General features: G+C 37.3%; 1 protein-coding gene across 2 annotated transcripts in view; it reads right to left on the bottom strand.

Moving 5' to 3' along the window:
• Positions 1-6875: 6875 nt before the first annotated feature.
• The window catches only part of LOC131992029 (metal transporter CNNM4), a 33201-nt gene continuing 18921 nt past the window's right edge, over positions 6876-21155 (bottom strand). The window contains exons 5-8 of one of the 2 annotated variants that reach the window (XM_059357372.1): positions 17517-17613; positions 13158-13247; positions 9638-9813; positions 6876-8050 (exon numbers count right to left, since the gene is read on the bottom strand). In XM_059357372.1, coding sequence (XP_059213355.1) covers positions 7535-8050; positions 9638-9813; positions 13158-13247; positions 17517-17613 — 879 coding nt within the window. In that variant the 3' untranslated portion in view covers positions 6876-7534. The remainder of the gene's footprint in view (positions 8051-9637; positions 9814-13157; positions 13248-17516; positions 17614-21155) is intronic. The other variant, XM_059357371.1, reaches the window with a different exon arrangement.

Below are 21155 nucleotides of genomic sequence, written 5' to 3' on the forward strand. Positions count from 1 at the left end.
CATATCAGCCTGGACTTTACTTTGTATTTTAAATGTTTGAATTACCTCAAATCTGCACTGCAACTCTTACAAAGTTGCAAAGTAACCTAAATAAAAGGATGATTTTAGATGCAAAAACCTGTTGTGGGGCTCTGTACTCTCCTCACCTTTGCATCGCTCCACATGCATGAAACCTCCAACAAGTCAAAGTTGTGAATGATACACAGCGTGGAAAACTTGCTGGCCTGAGAACGCTGCAACCAGAAAATATTTAACCTTCGTACAGGTCTAATCATCACACCGCTGCACGGCTAAAAACAACACTACAGGAGTTGCTGATAAGCCCTGCTCCCCCGCTCCAGTCCCATGATAGAAAAAAGGGTCTGAACAATAAAAAGGGCTTAGCAGATCGGACCGGCAGTCAAAGCCGCAGGAATTTCAATACTTTTGAGCGGCGGGAGAGGAGTCGAGATAAGGGCACGGGTGAAAAATAGATGAGGAAAAGTGAGGAGGAAGTGTGGGAGGAGAGGAGGATACAGGATGGCAGGAAAGGGGGAAGGATGGGAACGGGAAAAAAAGCTTTGGTTATCACATCTAATGAAAAAAATGGAAGAAAGCTAATGATAGGAGGAGTAAATTATTATTTGAGGTCAACTCTGTGCAATGTTTATTGCTATTTAATGCCTTCCTGGCAAAACAATGGAAATAAAATGTGAAATAACATCTCTCTTTTATAAATAGACCTATTTTTCAACATCTGTCCCAGCATTACAGCCATGCCCGTCTCTTCATGTACAGAGTATATACAGTAAAATCACACAAACAGCAATCAGGGAACTGAACACAGTGTTTTCTGGGTAAATTCACCCAATAAAAGCTGCGTCTCACAGCTGGAAGCCCATTTTTACAGAACCACACCTTCAGGTGCCTATAACAAAACAAAAAAAAACAATAAATAAATACAATGTTTACAATAAATACAATATTAATAGGTAGAACAATTGTTTGCACATATTCCCAGTGCACAAACTGGGAGTCACACAGCCAACCAGTGGCTTCACTTGAAACCAGTATAAGACCAATTGCTACATTAGACCTATATGAACCAGCAGGCAGGTCTAGATTTTCTTCCAATAGAGGGTAAGGCTATGTCGACTCTATGTTTCCATTTAATGAGCAGGTTTCTCAGGAAGGTCCTGCTGAATATAATCTATGGTTTTCACAGATATCTTCTCCATGACTGGAATCACCTGCTACAAGGACCCCCAGGGGGGACAATAAGTTGCTGGGGGCCGACTAAGACCCCTGATTCCTCCACAACTTTCTGTGCATTGCCTGACCCCAGGTTCACTATTTGGTCATTGGGTAAAACTCTAAAAAATACATTTATCAACATGTGAGCACATAACTGAAATAAAAAAAATGTCTTCAAGCTAGATTTTGACATTTTTAAGACCTCAAGATCAGAAATAATCCACTTTTAGACCCCTAAAAGGATAGTTTGGATTTTGCAGCAGCTAAATCTTTTTAAAACATTTTTAAACGTTTTTCGATAGATTAAGCAACTGTATGTCCAAAAAGACCATTACAGAAAAAACGAGAAATATATTATTGTAATTTGTTCCAATACATGCTGCTTCTCCTCCTCTCTTCTGGCACCATGCACATCGCTTTTTAATGCAAATTATGTGTAATGATGTCACAATCCTAGCTACTTTTTGAGCCAGTGATAGCTACTTTTATTGGAAAAGAGTTGGCAAAATTGCTGTAAATTTAGAATATTTCTTCTCTTCAAATCCACCAGACTGCATTGACAAAAATATATTTTTTAATTTTACCTCACAGGACTTGCTGGTCTCCTCGATTTTGTTCAGTTTTTATGTTTTGATTGTGGGACTTTGGTGTTTTCAAAGGTTACTTCACATTCACCAAAGTCACACAATAACACAAACAAACCAACTGATCAAGGCAGCTGTTGTTAGAAAAATTGGTTCCGTCCACTTCCTTTTGATTAGGGTACCCTGCTGTTGTCAACAAAGTCTGGATGTCAGTTGTATCAGCAAGAATTCAGGCTGTTATCTATTTCCAAAGAGAAATACAGGTTAAATTTCAGATCAAGCATATATAAAAAATTAATGTAATACTCGTCCTCCAGCCCCCACTCCCCATCACGTCGGGGTCACCATTTGTTAGAAAAATTGCATGAGGAAACCTTGAAAATTGATAATCTGTCACTGCGCAGAAAAATGGTGAGGTTTTTTCTGTTGGTGACAGATTATCAATTTTCAAGGTTTCCTCATGCAATTTTTCTAACACGGTACACAAGCAACTCCTGTGTTCTGCGAGGTAAAATTTGTATTTTTGTCAATGGAGTCTGGTGGCTTTGAAGAGAGAATAGATAACTTCCTTATTTACCCCTGTTTAAGCTTACACATGGCTGTCTGACAGCAAGGTTAAACAGTGAAAGTATTCTAAATACAGCATACACTTCAACTGGTATTGGTTTGTTAGGTGCCCACATCTACAGCAGTACATTGCTAATTCCAATAAGGTACTGCCATCTACTGTAGATAAGAACATCATTCAAACCCACTTCAAATAATCTAAACTATCCCTTTGATATTGGTCTGTTATGCTGCATTTACCCAAAAAATGAATAAATAAACCATCTACCATAGTGAACCTCGGGGGCCCGGAGCAGGTTGTTCAACCAGTTTTTGGGGAAATCGTCCCACAAAAGGAGAAATGCTTTGGAATATTCACTTTGCGCTACGTAACTCACACGTTTAAAGTGTTTTTCAAATCAGTGCTAGCTTATACAACAGTTGTTCATATTTGTATCTTTTTCAAATAAATAACTATATCATCAGCAAAACAATGCATCTTCACAGTCACTTAAACTTGTTTCAGTGTCACTGCATACACAGGAAAAACAAAATAGGTAGATTACATGCTAGCAGCTTTAACATCTGAGCTCAGAGAGCTGCTACAGTCGTCTTAATCTCTTTATCTCCGCTGGAACACAACCAAACGGCCTCCAACTCCCTGTCTTCGCCAAACACGGGTTGAGTAGGTTCAGTGTCATTTACACACACAATAAAATCTACTTCACATTGTTTTTTAAGTGCCATATGGACGGACACACACAGACACACACACACACACACACACACACACACACAACTTACATCTGTCTAGTTACAGGATGCAACGTGAGGGTTTGACAGGGTTAACATCACCAGTGTGAAGACATGCAGTGGAATGTTTTGTTGTCCATTAAATCTAATCACGTTATTGTGCTGTGATTGTTTTCAGTATACAAAGTGTCAATCCTTAACCCCGGTGCTCACTGCAAGGTCAAAGGTCAACAAATGCAAGAGTGAAACGCAGGTTAAATAAAAAGCTTCCTCACAGAGAGCTTGAAGATCAATCCCACTCTCAAATCCCTTTTTTAATATGAAGTGGTTAGCTTCGCCAAGCATAAAGACTGAAAGCTGAGGACATAGCTATCCTCGCACTAAAAAGCACTTCTAATGCTCACTAATTAATATGTCATTTTGTTTATTAGCTTTGTAAAAAGACAGAAGTGTAAATACAACACTTTGTTTGTTTTATGTGGGGTTATATATGGGGATTTCTTAGCACTAAAGATTATAGAACTTTTTGTTTAAACACTTCTGTGTTTGCAAAGCCAGGCTAGCTGTTTCCCCCTGTTTCAAGTCTTTATGCTATGCTAAGATAAGCTAACCGTGTACTGGCTGCAGCTTCGTACTTAGCTGACAGATTAAATTAGGTTTAAATTTTCTTGTCTAACAGAGTGCTGCAGGGATGACAAACCCTGAAAATTCCCCAACATGGAAGTTAGTGTCTTCCAGGATTTTTCCACTTGATTTTGGATTAATGCAGAAAATAAGCTCTGTGCCATACACACGTTTATGCAGTTTGTTGAGCAAGTTAATCTTCATAAATTAACACAATTTTCGGAAGAGTTTCGAAGCCTAAATGCAATCACCTGAAGAAAAAGCATAACTTATTAAATGGGCTTTTTCAGCCTCATAAATAAGGGTTACAAGGGACCTGGTCCACCTAGGTCCAGAAAGGTCCCCCATATATATATATATATGCCCTATAAAACAAATCTGTTAGGCTTGTGCTAACAACAGAGCTTGATTCAGGCATCTAACCTAATCCCACTCAAAAAACACAGATTCCCTGGTTCAAGGACTCATTCCTGCAGCACTCAATTCCTTAAAAACAACTACTCCATTTTGAAAGAGTAGAAGGAAACAGAAATAAAAGACTTTGGACTTTGACTCATGACCTCAGTACCTCTAAAGTCCTTTCTCCAGCTCTGTTCACAACCTAAAACAGTCCAGAGCCTCTGAGAGCAAAGCTTTAACCTTATATTCTCTGTGTTAGGAGTGTTGTGCAGAGAATATGTAGAAACCTTCACTAGACTTCAGCAGATGGTGCCTAAGCTACTTGCTGCTCTGGGTTATTTGGTCTTCGTGCCACTTTTTTGTCAACCCAAATGTGTTAACATCTATTAACTCAGAGGAAATAAATCAAACTTCCAGCTAGAGTTTTGACATCAGTCCATCGCTTCGTATCAGTGAGCGCACAGTGTTAAAACGTCTCCAGATCCAGTTTGATGTCTCTTGGTGTCGTGGTGAAGCTTTGAGACGGAGCCGGCGTCGCACCGAGCTCTGTTCACAGTGACAAAGACTCTTTTTTGGGGGGAAAAATAATTAAAACAGTGTCTGCTGTGTTTGCAGCTTGTCCTTCAACTGTTTTCAAGAACCAAAAAAAACAAAAAATAAAATAAAATCTCTAATATATAAAACAACAAATTGAATGTCAATATATATATAAATTAATGTTATGTAAAATAAATATTCTAACTTCATTCTGGGAAATTAAATAAAACATATATTGCCTTGGTGAAGAGGTAAGCCAGGAACCTTAAATCCTTAAAATCACTCACAGACAGAATATTTACTTCAAGGACCATACTGGTGATTCTGCAAGTTTTGCAAGTGTTATTTATATTGTTGCTTATATTTTCCATTGCATGCATTAATTTCTTTCTACTTGTCAGACTGCCATGGGTTTTAATTAATTTCTGTAGTGTATAAAAATGCATTAGCTGACTTGTATTATTGTTAGTTAATAAATAAATAAATGCATGAAGAGCTATTATGATTTAATTGTTAATTGTTAATAAATTAATAAATGCAAACAAAGATTAATTTTGCATTAACACAATAATTAAATTAAATTAAATAAATATTAATGTTTCTGTTTTCTCTTTCTGTCTTTTAATGGATTACCTTAAAATGACAAATTTAATAAAATAAAAAAATAAATTTTGAATGGAATGAGGTGTTTAAAGTGATTAAAAACTTCCAAAATATTTTTCCATTTAGTCATTAGCGTGCACATTATATTACATCTTACAATAAATGTTCTGCTTTAATATTTATAGTTTATATTTCATGTCTGCTTTAATTTAAAAAACGTCTCTCTTTAAATTAAAGAAGCTGTGTGACACCTAAATATTAAAAAATAAATAAACTCCCGCCCACAGAGCAGCACAGGAGGCTCTGATTGGTCAGAGGTTGTTTGATGGCAGGAGTCCGTCCAATCAGAGCTCCAGTTGTTATTAATTACCTTTTAAGGTTTAAAATAAAACTGATGCACGCTCCAGACTGAATTAAAACCTGCTTGAAAGAGACGAATGACTTGAAATTGGTAAAATCAATTCCTAGAATCTAAAAACTGCAGCATTATTTGCAAAAACAGTTTCATGCAATGTGTTCAGTGTTTGTATAAAATGTGTGAAAACGTGCAGAATCACCAGTTTGGTTGTTAAACTTTCTGTCAGTACAGTGACTCACTGACTAATAGATTCATACATTCATTCACTCTCCTGACCAACGGCTTCGTTCTGTAACTAAAATCAAACCTCATAGTTTTTGGAAGTTTCAGTCTTTGGAAGTAACAAATGGAAACTGAGAGACAAACTAAATAAAAACAACTAAACCAGCTTCAGCACTGATCTGGGAATGGGAGTTTTCCAGTCAAGACTTAAAGGGTCAGTTCACAGAAATTACAACAAAAAAAACACGGCAAAAAGTTTCAGTTTATGTGGAAAGGTTTTGAGATATCTGCCTCTGAAAAAAAAAACTAGTTTGTGTTTCTCAAAACATTAAAAACTATCAATTCTTCCAATTTTTGAGGGTCTATGTTAACATAATAATACTGAAGCTATTGTGCATATTTTTCCATTTTTCATTACAGGAAAACTTTGTGGAAATAAATAATATACATTTGGATTGAACTGCACAGAACAAAAGGTTTTTGGCTGATGTTTGTTTTGTTTTAAAGGAGTTCTGTAAGAGCCAAGTAGGATTTATCAGAGCTTTCCCTGTAATGAAAACTTGGAAAATGACATTTTTTGACTTTTGGAAAATTCAGACTTCAGACTTCCCAGCCTCTACTTGGAATTATTTTATATAACTGTTTATTTTACATTTTAATAATTTTAATTTCTATGTCAAATGTCAAATGCTGCCGAATTGTACATTTTATTTTACATCTTTATTTATCTTCATAATTTACCTCTCAAGTTATTTTTCCCTAATCAAAAAGTTTTACTGGGTTTTCTTATTTTTAAAAATATTTTAAAATGCACAAGCCAAATTACAAGGAATCAGTTGGAAACAAAGTATTCTTTTCTCCAGGACAACAAAAATGTAGGGAAATAACTAAAACTTAAATTAGATTTTTTTTATGATGAGAATTTAAACCCAATATATATATAACCAGGTCAAAAGAAATACAACGGATATCCATGTGATTTCTTTTGTAATTCTCTTTTTTTCTTTCTTTCTTTCTGTTAACATTTTCAGAAGAAGTAGTTTCTAGTGCAGCTGCACCTACTTCCAAGGTGCATGAAGAAAGGAAAAAAAAGGCTAAAGAGGTAAAAACTCCAGCAACACTTGTGGGTCAATAATCACGTGGTTGTTTGAAATGTGGTTGATGATGATCCTGATGAAGGCCACAAGCCGAAAGGAGATGGGTCTTTAAATAAAGTTACTCTTTCTACTACAAGTGTCGCTGGAGTTTCCTCTGGATAAAGTCGTTTCTGTGAACAGTTAGGTCTGTCGATGATCCACACAAACTGGAAAATCCCATTACTGCTGAGTTAATTTTTCACTGAGCTGAAGACAGAAATCTCAAAACCTGCACGAATAAATATCCTTTCTACAGGAAAGTAAGAAAATAAGTGTTTCTGTAATGTGGGTGAACTGCCTCTTTAAAAACACACATTCTTCATTTTTCCATCACACTCACATGTGTTCCTTCAGCCATCTTTGTAGTCTATTCCTGATCTTCTTCAGTGTTTTGAGGGGGGAACATGCAGGACGGGATAAAAGAGGATCTCTGTTTATAAAATAGACATGAAGAGCTGATCCTCAGCTTCAGGAGACAACGAGCAAACAGGAAGTAGTGCGAGTGAGTGTGTGTTGAGTGCACAGGTAGTTTAGTTTAGTTAGATGGTGCTTTCAGTGTGTCCGTGGCTGATGGTGTGAACGTGTGTGTGGCTGGGCCTGCGGGCGCCGACGCAGTTCTGCTGCTCGCTGAGCAGAGTGGTCGTCTCTCCGGGCCCGTTCTCCGGGCCGGTGGAGGACGGCGACTTGGAGGACGATGTGTTAAAGGTGCTCGCCATTGTGCTCACGGAGGACGGGGACACCTGGGGGAGGGGGGCGTGGTTGCTGGGAAGGGGCGTGGCTTGAGGCAGAGACTGGCTCGGTCTGCGGCCGGAGGACGAGGAGGCGGCGGCGGCGGCGGTTTGGGGCAGTGCGGTGCGGCCGCCCGGTTGCTGTGACGACGACGGCGGGCGCTTCACAGGAGGCGTGGCCAGTGGCAGTGGGAAGCGCGTCCCCGGGGGCGTGATGGGCGGCAGAGACGCAGACGTGTCCAGGCGAGTGTGGCTGCCGTCTGGAGACTGGGGCGAGCTGTCCAGCTTGGACGCCAGGAGGCCGTTCTGGTACTGAGCACGGGTGATCTGAGCACAAAACAACGTTGATAAGACAAAATAAAATACACTGTAAAAAAACAACTGTTGTTTTTACAGTAAAAAACCGGCAGCTGTGGTTGCCAGAACTTTACCGTAATAAATACGGTGCATCTTTTTCTAACATTACGGTAAAATTATATTAGCACTTTTGATTTCACGTTTAAGATTGCCATTTTACTCCATATCTTTCCGTAAAAAATAAAAATATTTTCCATCGAAAAAAAACTTTGTTATATATTTTTGTTAGAGATATGGTGTTTAGTACATTTAACAGTGAGAAAAAGTATTTTTACAAAAAATAAATGCAAAAATTACAGTGATGCTTGTATATATATTACAGCATTTTTTGGTTACAAACACGGTGCCAATGTATTTACAGTAGAGTAATTTTTCCCCCCAAAAAAGTGTAAAAAAACACTGTTTTGGCTGAGATATATATACATTTACATTGTTTTTTATTGTTACTGAAAGTGAATTGACACATTTATCATTTTACGGTCTTTTACTGTCATGGTTTAGCAGTTTTTCCACCGTAAAATCTACAGACATTTTTTACAATGTATAATAATAAATATTTATACAGCACTTTTCAAAACAAAGTTACAAAGTTTCTCACAGGGTTCAAACAGGAAACAGAAACACTTCAGGACTGAAATGGTGTGTTTTACTGCAGAACACTTACCATCTACTTACTGCTGATCATTTAAGGTAGTTGTACTTGTACTGTTGAACTTTTAATGCTGATGTTTTTACAACACTGATTATTTTTACTGCAGATACTTTGGATAGATTTTATTGCAAAATGAACACTTTTACTGCTGATAATTTATGCATGTTTTACTGCAGAATTTGTACTATTTCTGCTGACACTTCAAGTGCAGAATGAGTACTTTTATTTTGGATATTTTAAGTATATTTTACTGCAAAACAAGTATTTTTACTCAGATACTTCAGATAGCTCTTACTGCAAAAGTTTTACTTTTTACTGCTGATACCTTTATTGCAGAATGAGTACTTTTATTTTGGATATTTTAAGTATATTTTTTACTGCAAAACAAGTATTTTTACTCAGATACTTTAGATAGCTCTTACTGCAAAAGTTGTACTTTTTACTGCTGATACCTTTATTGCAGAATGAGTACTTTTATTTGGGATATTTTAAGTATATTTTACTGCAAAATAAGTATTTTTACTCAGATACTTTAGATAGCTCTTACTGCAAAAGTTGTACTTTTTTACTGCTGATACCTTTATTGCAGAATGAGTACTTTTAGATTGGATACTTCATGTATATTTTAATGCACAGTGAATACTTTTACTGCTGATAATGCAGTATTGTTTTCTGCAGCACTTGTACTTTTAGTGCTGATACTTTCAGTAGATTCTACTGCAAAATGATAACGGATACTTTAAGTTGTTTTTTACTGCAGAATTAGTCATTTTACTGTGTATAGTTTAAGTATGTTTTGCTCGTAATACCTTTGTATTTAATTAGGACTTTGAATTCTTCTTGTAATTGAGTATTTTTGCATGAATGCATTGGTACTTTTACAGAACTGAAGTACTTCTCCTCACCTTGACATACTGCAGGTCTGTGAGAGCGCGTACGCAGAAGTCTGGTATGTACTGGAAGGGGGTCCCGGGGATCTGCTGGCTGCTCCCGCCCACTGAGCCGGTTTCTGGAGCGCGCTCAGTGCAGCTCAGCGACGCCGAGCGGTTGAGGTTGCCCCCGTGTGACGGAGAACGAAACTCTGAGGATCGACAGAGAAGAGAGAGAGTGAGAGGGTGAGGAGGCAGAGAGAGAGAGACAACCACACACACACACACACACACACACAGAGACACACACAGAGACGGAGACACACACACACAGAGACACACAGACACACACACACACAGACACACAGATAGACACAGACACACACACACAGCTACAGAGACACAGACACACACACACACACACACACACACACACACACACACACACACACACACACACACACACAGATAGACACAGAAACACACACACACACACAAACACAGACACACACACACACACAGACACACACAGAGACACACACAGAGACAGACACACACACACACACACACAGAGACACACACAGAGACACACACACACACACACACACACACACACACACAGACACACACACACAGACACACACACACACAGACACACACAGAGACACACACACACACACACACACAGATAGACACACACACACACACACACACACACAGATAGACACAGACACGCGCGCGCGTGTGCACACACACGCACACACGCACACACACACACACACACACACACACACACACACACACACACAGACACACACAGATAGACACAGACACACACACACACACACACACACACACACACACACAGATAGACAGACACACACACACACACACACACACACACACACACACACAGATAGACACAGACACAGACACACACACACACACACACACACACACACACACAGACACACACACACAGATAGACACAGACACAGACACAGACACACACACACACAGATAGACACAGACACACACACGCACGCACACACACACACACACACACACACACACAGATAGACACAGACACACACACACACACACACACACACACACACACACACACACACACACAGATAGACACACACACACAGACACACACACACACAGATAGACACAGACACACACACAGACACACACACACACACACACACACACACAGAGATAGACACAGACACACACACACACACACACACACAGATAGACACAGACACAGACACACACACACACACACACACACACACACAGACAGACACACAGACACACAGACACACACACAGACACACAACAAAGAGCAGAAAACACAGCAGGAAACAACAGGAAAATAATGAAAACAAGATGATTGTGTAGTGAAACACTGCAACACAGCACACATGTTGATGTCACACATGATGAGTTTGTTAGAATGCCACAAACATGCCACATGCGATGAGGCGACGAGCATCGTTTAGGCATTTCGTGGCTACGACAGGACGATCTGAGCTCAGAGGAGGAAGCTCTCTCATTGGCTGGTTTTGGTGATGTCATGGAGGGTGCAGGAAGGGGCAGAAAAAGCATCCTTGTGGTTTTGGAAGGTTAAAGGAGAGAGAGAGCGTCGGCGGCGGTCAGAGAACGTGAGTTCAGTGTCGTGTAGAGGAGATCAAGTGAGAGAAACGGGAAACATTTGTGCTTTAAGAAATAGTTCAACAGTTTGGGAAATACTTTTATGTGCTTTCTTTTTTTCAGAGAGTAATGTTGTTGTCAAACTAAACGCGAAGCAAATTTTTGCATGCCTCGTTTACATACAAATTCAATGTGAAGACACAAATTTGCACCAAGCCGTGCTGCATTGAATGGATCTATTGAGAATTAATACTTCCTCCATTCAGAAAACAAGCATTCCAGAAGTTGTTTGCTTGTCATCTTGCAGACAGACCTGGCAAAGCATGAATTCAGACTTTTTTACAAATCAGCATCATTATGCAGTTATTTTGGCTCCCATTTGGTCTGTTTATTGCCAATAAATCCTGTACTGCATTCAGAAAACAAGTATCTAAAAAGTAGATTTCTTGCCATTTTGCAGACAGACCTGACAAAATATGAATTTAGACTTTTTTTTTTACACATTGGCATCATGATGCAGTTGTTTCGGCTTCCTTTAAAGTCGTTTATTGCAAATAAATCACAAGTAAATCTGTTCATTTATTTAATATCAGCATTGTTTACATCGATTTATCAGCATTATACGAGGAGATCAATACCAAACTTAGACCCTCGAGTGGTATTCATCTTCTTATTGAACTCTCGTAAAGAAACAAAGCAAATTAGCACATTTTTCTCAAAATGTCAAACTATTCTCCAGAGGTCTACGGTCAGATTAATTTACTTCTTGTTGAGTCTCAAGAATATCTGACCTCAGATCAGTGGTTAAAGGGGAGGAGGTGGTGAGAAAACAGAAGGCGCCGCAGCTTGAGACCCATCCAGCAAGTTTTTCTGACTCTTAACAAACTAAAAAATAATCTGAAAAATAATTATCAGCTGTGATATGATCAAACGTAACTTTCCTGTGGAGGGGATTCTGGCTGCACCCTTCAACCTGACACTCTTCTGCGGAGGATTGATCTTCAACAGTTTTGTTAATTAATCATTTCTTAACCAATTTACTGCTTCAGCTTCTCAAATGTTGGTATTTTCGGCATTTTTTAAATTTTACAACGACAAAGCCAGATCCTGGTGCAACAATCAGAGCTGCAACTACTAATTATTAATTAATGAAATAAATTAGATTTAATAAATGTATCTATTGTAAAGCAGGAACAATCAAACAATTAAATCAGTTAGTTGAATATTATATTTTAATAAGTTATACATTGTTTGAGTTATTTAACAATTGAGAAAAGTATTTTGTTCTAGTGTTTTAAATTTAAGAAATTATTTTCTCTGTTCTATTGGGAGAAAAATTAAATAATAAAAAAATTAATTAAATCTAAAAAATTGAAATAAAAAAATCAAATTGTTTCTGTTTAATTTAATTTAATTTTTCTGTTTAATTTAATTTTTAATTTGTTTAATTCAAATCAACCAATATAAAAACTCTGGGAGCTCTTTTAAACATTTTTATTAATTGTTTTTTATTTATAATATAATAATAATAATAATAATAATAGTAATAATAATAGTAATAATAATAATAATAATAATAAAATATTTGCCAAGGTCTATTTATTGAGTGTTATGGTACAAAATAAAATCTGCTGACATACAACTTACATTTAACTATTTTTAATTTATAATATAGGCAACAATTAATAAATGGTACATTGATAGGTAATTAAAGGGCCAGTGTTAATTCCAGCACTAAAAACTAAATTTCCTGTATATTTATTCTGTATTTATTGTGTTTGTGCACTTGCTGGATCAGGGCTCGGAAGATGATGAAAAATTAGGAAGATGGTGAAAAGGCTAAAAGAGAAACCCGTCCCTCCCCCCTCCCTCCTCTGGCCCATCGAGTGTTTACCTGGGAAACGAGAGAACAGAGAAAACCTCTTAAGAGAGAGGCGTCGTGGAGGGGGAGACGCCACTGATGGGGAGAGAGGAGGGGTGACGGCTGAGAGCGGAGAGGAGGAGCAGGAGCAAGAGGAGGAGGAGGAGGAGAGAGAGAGAGAGATGAGCTGGTTTATTTGTTTTGTGGAAGTCATACCGCTCTTCAGGGTTTTCATCACAGCAGGTTTTTATTTTTACTCAAAACACATCCTGTCCTCACAGTGGAAACTATCATTCATCCAGAGGAACATTTCTCTAACTAACAGGCTACACTGCTGCTTTTCTGGTCGCTGAAGTTGGAAAAGCTTTAGGTCTCGCTTAAGAGAATCCCAAAAGTATGGTAACCAATCCTGGATTACTATAAAAATGTGTAAAATACAAGAAATATACCTGGCATTCTGTTACTGATAACTATAACTTCAAAGAAACACTGTAGAATGTTTATTTTATATATTTATTATACTTCTTTAAATTATTACTATCATTATTACTACTATTGACTATTGATATGTATTATTATTTTTATTATATAACTTTATTTTTAATTTTCTATTCATATAGCGTATGATTATTCTTATGATTATTATAAAATATAATGCATTCTACCATCTTTTGTATTCTATGTATTCTTATTTTGTATTTTTCTTATTATTATTATTATTATTATTCAGTTGTAGTGTACATCTTGTACATGCATTATTTATTTTTATTAATAATACTAATAATAATACTATTAATATTATTATTATTATACAGTGGGTTATATTTTCCAGCTTATGCATTCTATGTGTTATTTTTTTATTTTTCTTAACTTTTTAAAAAATTATTACAATTATTATTCAGTGGGTTCCATCTTATGTTATGCATTCTATTTTATTACATTATTGTTACCATTATTATTATTATTATTTTATTTTCCATATGTATTCTATTTTTTTTTATTACATTAGATTAATTATTCAGTGTGTTCTATTTTCCGTCTTGTGTTACGGATTTTATTTTTATAATTTTGTATTTTATTTTCCATATTATGCATTCTTTGTATTCTATTATCATCTTATTGTTATCCTTGTATTTTTTACTAATATTATCAAGTGTGTTATTTTTTTTACTATCATTATGATCTCATTTTAATCTCACCTCTTTACAAGACAATGTTATTATTATTATTATTATTATTATTATTATTATTATTAATGTTAATATTGAGGATGAGAAATGGTCCAGTGTTTGACGCAAACATTTGACACATGCACACACACGGAGCTGCATAATGTGCACATGAAGTACAGACAGCAGTTCTCCAGCAGACAGAAACAGGTCAACAGGAGGAAGAAAGCAGAGCAGAAGAAGAAGAAGAAGAAGAAGAAGAAGAAGAAGAGGAAGAACAGGAGACATTTGATCAGCAGTTGTGATGCTGAACCACTAGGGGTCACTGGTGTCACATCTAGCAGTGACTCCACCTCGCTGCACTGTGAACACTTAACCTCCACCTTCAGAGGTATAGACACTCTCCACCTGCATCCTCTGAGATATCATAATATATAATCAGTGATGTTGAACAGTCAGTGGCGGACTCAGACTGTTAGAAGGGCGGGGGCGAAAAAATAAAAAGGGCACATTCTGCACAACATGGGGCCCCACTAGCACGCCCAAAGCTATGATGCATCATTTCTGATGAAATATTAGCATTAAGTTAAAAGGAGATCCAGATCAAAGTAATTAATGATATGGTACTGACAATTAAAAGTATCGAACCGATCCATGTAGGGGGGTCCGGGGGCATTTTTAAGTAAAATGCATCTATTTTGTGCACTTTGAGAGCTAAATAAGAGCAAACATCTCACATAACATTATTCACAGTCGGGTGGTACCGTATTATAGAATCTCTAGAGGGCACATCATCATCATTTATTGTATAAAGGGGCACCCTAGAGGGCAATCAATACGTTTTTTCATGTGTAAAGGGCAGCCAATAAGGCATTTTCTCTCATTTTCACCATTCTAGAGGGATCTTTGCACGCTTTTTCAACCATGGAGGCACCAAACAGGAAAAAGGGCACTAGAAGGGCACTCATTAAGGCACGCTATCGAATTTTCTTGCACTAGAAGGCACATCATCATAATTTATTATATGAAGGGGCATTTTTTGCACGTGTGAAGGGCAGCCAATAAGGCACTTCCTCTCGTTTTCACCACTCTAGAGGAAACTTTAGCGCGCTTTTTCAACCATGAAGGCATGAGTCCGCCACTGTTAAACAGCCTCGTCTGCAGCTGTAATTTACATGTTTTTCTACTTCAAATGTGACATCAAAGCTCCTCATCTGCATCCCTGCTGGCTAAATGTCACAAATTATTATCATCAAAGTGAAGATAAACATGTCGGAGTGTCTCCAATTTATAATAAACATAATTAGATTTTTTTGGGGGGAGAAAAACGTTAATATTTTAAGCAGACACTGGAAAGAAATATTGCCTTTCTACATGAGTACAGGTGAAAGAGTTTAACAGATTCCTGCTCTGAGGGGAAAGAAAGAAGTGAAGCATTTTACTCAAACATTACATGGACTCTGGAACATTTGATAAACTCTTAATACTGAGAGCAAAGCTGAGTTGGGGATGCATTCTTAAAACAAAAAAACATAATTAATATACATTTTAAACAAATAATCATTTTGTGTCTTTTGGTGTCTTTTTTTGTCATTTTGTGTCTTTTTTTTGTCATTTTGTGTCTTTTGGTGTCTTTTTTTGTCATTTTGTGTCTTTTTTTGTCATTTTGTGTCTTTTTTTTGTCATTTTGTGTCTTTTGGTGTCTTTTTTTGTCATTTTGTGTCTTTTTTTGTCATTTTGTGTCTTTTTTTGTCATTTTGTGTCTTTTTTTTGTCATTTTGTGTCTTTTGGTGTCTTTTTTAGTCATTTTGTGTCTTTTTTTAGTCATTTTGTGTCTTTTGGTGTCTTTTTTTGTCATTTTGTGTCTTTTTTTAGTCCTTTAGTCCAACATAAAATGTGATTTTGAATCTTTTTTTACTTTCAAACCGCTATCATGCTCAATAAAGAATTTTAAATGTTGCAAATGTGCATTAATTTCAGAGTACACTGAGACATTAAACTGCATAATTTTCAATTAAATTCTGGAAAAGTTGGTGTGTTCTAAAACTTTTGACCAGTAGTGTATATGATTTTAAATATCTGTTTAGCCTATGAGACGTCAGCTGATGTCTCGAGGTGAGAGAGAATGAACTCTGCGTGAACTTTGAGCGTTTCCCTTTTTGGATTAAGCCTCTTGACTTTTCCACTGTGTCGTCAAACACAAGGCTTCTTTAGCGCCAGAGAGACACAAGATTAATTCAATGAATTAGTATTATTTCTAATTTTAGTCTTTATGGCGACACACAGCTGCAACCATGAGAGAAAATTATATCTATAAAGAGGACATTAGTTTGCAGAAGATAATGCACATTTAGATAAAAGATGGATTGATGCGTCTCATCAAAAGTATTCAATTAATCTCTATTAAACTTTACAAACAAGAAACAAAAACACATATTTTAGAAAGAATCAATATAAATATAATGTACTCTATATCAAGAATATTTTCACAGCTATATCTTGATGTCAGAGAGCTCTTTCTGATGGGGAAATTAAACCAGACTCCATTGACAAAAACAGCAATTTCACCTCATGAAGCGCCTGACTTTTTAATTAATCAAATTGTGTGTAAAAACAAAGGCCTTATCGCCATCTTTTATCTATTGAGCAATTACTCTGTGGAATAATCTGCCTCACTACCTCTGTTGCACTGAAAGTAAACAGGTATTTAAAAAGAAACTGAAATGTTATTTTATACAAGCTGTACATTTTTAAATGTTGTTCTTTCCTTTTCTTACCCTTTTTAGGTTTATTGTGATTGACCTTACCTGTAAATGTTTGATATATTGAGAATATGTTTTTCTGTATATTCTGTGTTGTTCCTGTGGACCCCAGGAAGACTAGCTGGTTACTAAGGTAACAGCTAATGGGGATCCTTAATAAATAAACAAATAAACCTCACAGAACCATGGAGCTGCTGGTCTACCACTGCCTGAATCAGTTAGTTTGTTTGTGTTGTTGTGGGACTTTGGTGAATCAGAACTAAAACTTTGTGCTCTGTGAGGTAAACATTACTGTTTTTGTCAATGGAGTCAAGAGATAACAGCTTCAGTTCATGTTAGAGACTGTTGTTGTTGTTCGTCACAGGTGCTATATCATCACCTAGTGTTTGTCTGTGTGTGTGTGTGTGTGTGTGTGTGTGTGTGTGTGTGTGTGTGTGTGTGTGTGTGTGTGTGTGTCTCACCCAGTGATGGGGAGCTCAGAGCCATCACTCCGTAGTAGGAGAACGGGCCGGTTTCAAACTTCATGTTTTCATTTCCAGCTTCCACCTCGACTCGCCCCTGAAACACACACGCAGAAACACACAAACAGGACATTTTGTTTATTCAGCACATTATTTGACAGTGTGTATTATACTGTGTGTGTGTGTGTGTGTGTGTGTGTGTGTGTGTGTGAAGCTCTGCCTTGCAAAATCCAGCAGTCGTCTCTTGTGGCAGGTAACAGAAACACTTTGACATCCTATAAATATTACATTCTGCCACAGGTGTCTCTTACACCACACACACACACACACACACACACACACCACACACACACACACACACACACAACACAACACAACACACACACCCGTAACAGGAGCAGTGTGTGCTCAGGTTGCATGCTGAGTGTCTGTAGTCACTTTATCCACACCTCAGGTGTCAACAACAGAACCTCCAAGTACAAACACACACTTTCAAACACAACAGATAACAACATTCACACACACAGAAAAGGAATAAACGAGCTGAAAGAGATGGGCCTGGTGTGTGTGTGTGTGTGCAGGTCGAAGCCACATATTAAAACATAAAACACTACGTTGGGAGTCCAGATCTGCAGCGATCGATCTGGTTTTGGCAGATTCTCAGGCTGATCTGCTCTGACCGGTGACTGGCCCTTTAGGCTCAGATACGACGATTCTGCTGGATTAAATCCACACACTAAAGAGATAAATCCACTCTGAATGAGGCTGTGATTTAATGCTCCCTGTAGGACATACACTCACTCACCGGACATTACATCAGGCACCTCTTCAATCGCTTGTTATGGAGACAAATGTGTGAGGAATGTCTCCAGCACCTTGATGAATCTATGACACAAAGTCTCAAGGGGTCCAACCTGCTACTAGCAAGGTGTACCTAATGAAGTGGCTGGTGAGTGTATATTCAATTTAAAAAAAATACAAGATACACATTGACACCTTATGTGTGAGCGTGGATATAAAGGTGTAAAGCTAGAAAAGGTGGAAGAGCTTTTACTAAACCTCTTTAACTCCTCGCAGCTGCTGGTGGTGTTTAAGGCTACAGATCATATGAAGATCTAAGGAATCATTTGGTACCAAACATGTCATAATATGTTGTCACAAAGTGGGTGAAATAATGCTCCAAAGTTAATTTTAGAGAGTGAAAACTGAATATCCTAATTTTATACGAATATTTTTGCATACTGAGGTTCCCAATCAATCTGTGAGCTGCATAAATCGGGTCTGACTGGAAAGCTGAGACTCTGGTGGATTCAGGCTCCGTTTACATGATGACGGTCTGAACAGAAGACGCAAAAGTGGCGTCACGTCTTCACTTTTTATTCCGCGTTTAGACGAGCGTTTTCAGGAGGAAATCTGCTGCACACGGTGACGCAAAAGTGTGTGGAATTGGATTGTATGCAGCCAGGCGGCATCACTTAAAGCCATAAGAGCATCTTTGGGCATGCAGAAGTTTTCACACCACGTATTTTCATCAGCTACTCCTTCCACAAAGTTCTCCTCCATCACTAGATCTCCCAGGTCTCGTTCACAGCCGTCTGGCTCCTCCCACCAATCGCTGCATCCAGAATGTGATGGAGGTAATTCCAGATCCTTCTCTGTTCACTAATACTATCTGTACATATCCTGTACATTTGGTGGAAAGACTCCTGTAAGTTTATTAGAGCTGCCAGAGCAGCTTGAAGGTCCCACCATGGAAATAATCCCACGTTTCTTTATTTCCTGTCCTGGAGCATGTATGTGACGTAAACACATACGTGACGTGAGCAGATCAGATCAGAGTTTTGTGTCTTGTCAGTGTAAACGACACGATACGGAGGAGTGGATTTAACTTTTACACTTTGGAGGGTGGTTTCAGATTTTTGCGTCTTTAAGCCCCAAAAACGCCGTCACCGTCTAAACGAAAGGCACTTCACATAAAATATTTTGTCGTTTTTACTCGCAAGCATCCTCGTGTAAACGGGGCCTAAATGAGCCCAGTTTTCTTCATGTATGATGTTGTTAGACTTAAAACTTGAGCTCAGTGTATAAAATGAGCTGCCGTTGGCTCGAGGAGAATCACAGCCTGATGAAAGTTTACAACCACAAACTAGAGACCTGGAGCATCCAGAGGACGGATGGCTGACACTCTAGATTCACAATAAGTGCACTTGCACTTTCAGAAAAACTCATATTATGTTGGGGGATTTTAGTTATTGATGATCCTAAAATTGTGACATTTCTATTTATTTAGTTTATTTTAAACCCCCTCAAACTGTTTTTTTTTTTTTAATAACCAAAATTACACCATTTACACTTTTCATAGCCAGGAACTGTATAAACTGAAATTATTGTTGGATTTTCAAATGTCCGGCAGTTCTTGAATTATTAATCATATGTGATGAAAGCTTCCTTCAGGAAAAATAATACCTTTAATAGTTTAAAATGTGTTGTATTTATCTTAATCTGCAGAGCTGAGAGAGTTTTAGTGCAGCCAAACCAATAAGTAGCAAAAAAAAAAAAAAGCAAGAATTACCTATAAATAAAATGCACCTGAGTAAATGCACTTCCAACACTGAGCAGCTTTTGAACAGAGAGCTGACAGCTGCAGACGGAGCAGATTTAGTTTCTCTGCTGTCTGTTTCTCCTCCATCTGCTCGGCTCTGTCGCTTCTCATCTGCTTTGCTTCTTTTCCTCCTTAACCCTTCAATCCCCTCTCCTCCTCCGCTCGCCTCCTTCTTATGTAAGAGGATCACTTAGTGAAGGTCGACACACCACAACAACAACTATTCATGCTTTATTTATATTATCATCTTTGTTTATTAACAGTTATACCCACCTTAGCATCTCATTTATTACTAAAAAAATGCAAGATCTGCATTTTCTGCTGAATAATTGATACAATGTCTACAATTATAGAAAAACTGCAATAAAAAATGACAAAAAAGTCTTGATATCTATCTATTGTAATAACTCATTATTTGTTGAAGTTATTATTTGGGGGAAAAAATGCAAATTATCTATTTTATACAGTCTATGATATCTATCTATTGTAATAACTCATTATGTAATGATTTATCTGGTTTAAGGAGTTTTTAACTGGCATATTCCAATATTTCCTGACATTTTAGAGACCGAAATACGCCGTGATTAATTGAGAAAATCGTTGGCAGATGACTTGATGATACAATAATAATATAATAATAATTGTTGGCCCTAAAAAAATAGTTGAATACCCACCTAAGCATCTCATTTATTACTAAAAAAAATGCAAGATCTGCATTTTCTGCTGAATAATTGATACAATGTCTACAATTATAGAAAAATTTGCAATAAAAATTACAAAAAAGTCTTGATATCTATTTTAAACAGTCTATGATATCTATCTATTGTAATAACTCATTATTTAAGGAACTCTGCGTGAACTTTGAGCGTTTCCCTTTTTGGATTAAGCCTCTTGACTTTTCCACTGCTCTCGTCAAACACAAGGCTTCTTTAGCGCCAGAGAGACACAAGATTAATTCAATGAATTAGTATTATTTCTAATTTTAGTCTTTATGGCAACACACAGCTGCAACCATGAGAGAAAACTATATTTATAAA

Source organism: Centropristis striata, chromosome 19 (genome assembly GCF_030273125.1).
Source record: "Centropristis striata isolate RG_2023a ecotype Rhode Island chromosome 19, C.striata_1.0, whole genome shotgun sequence".
Taxonomy (NCBI): Eukaryota; Metazoa; Chordata; class Actinopteri; order Perciformes; family Serranidae; genus Centropristis; species Centropristis striata.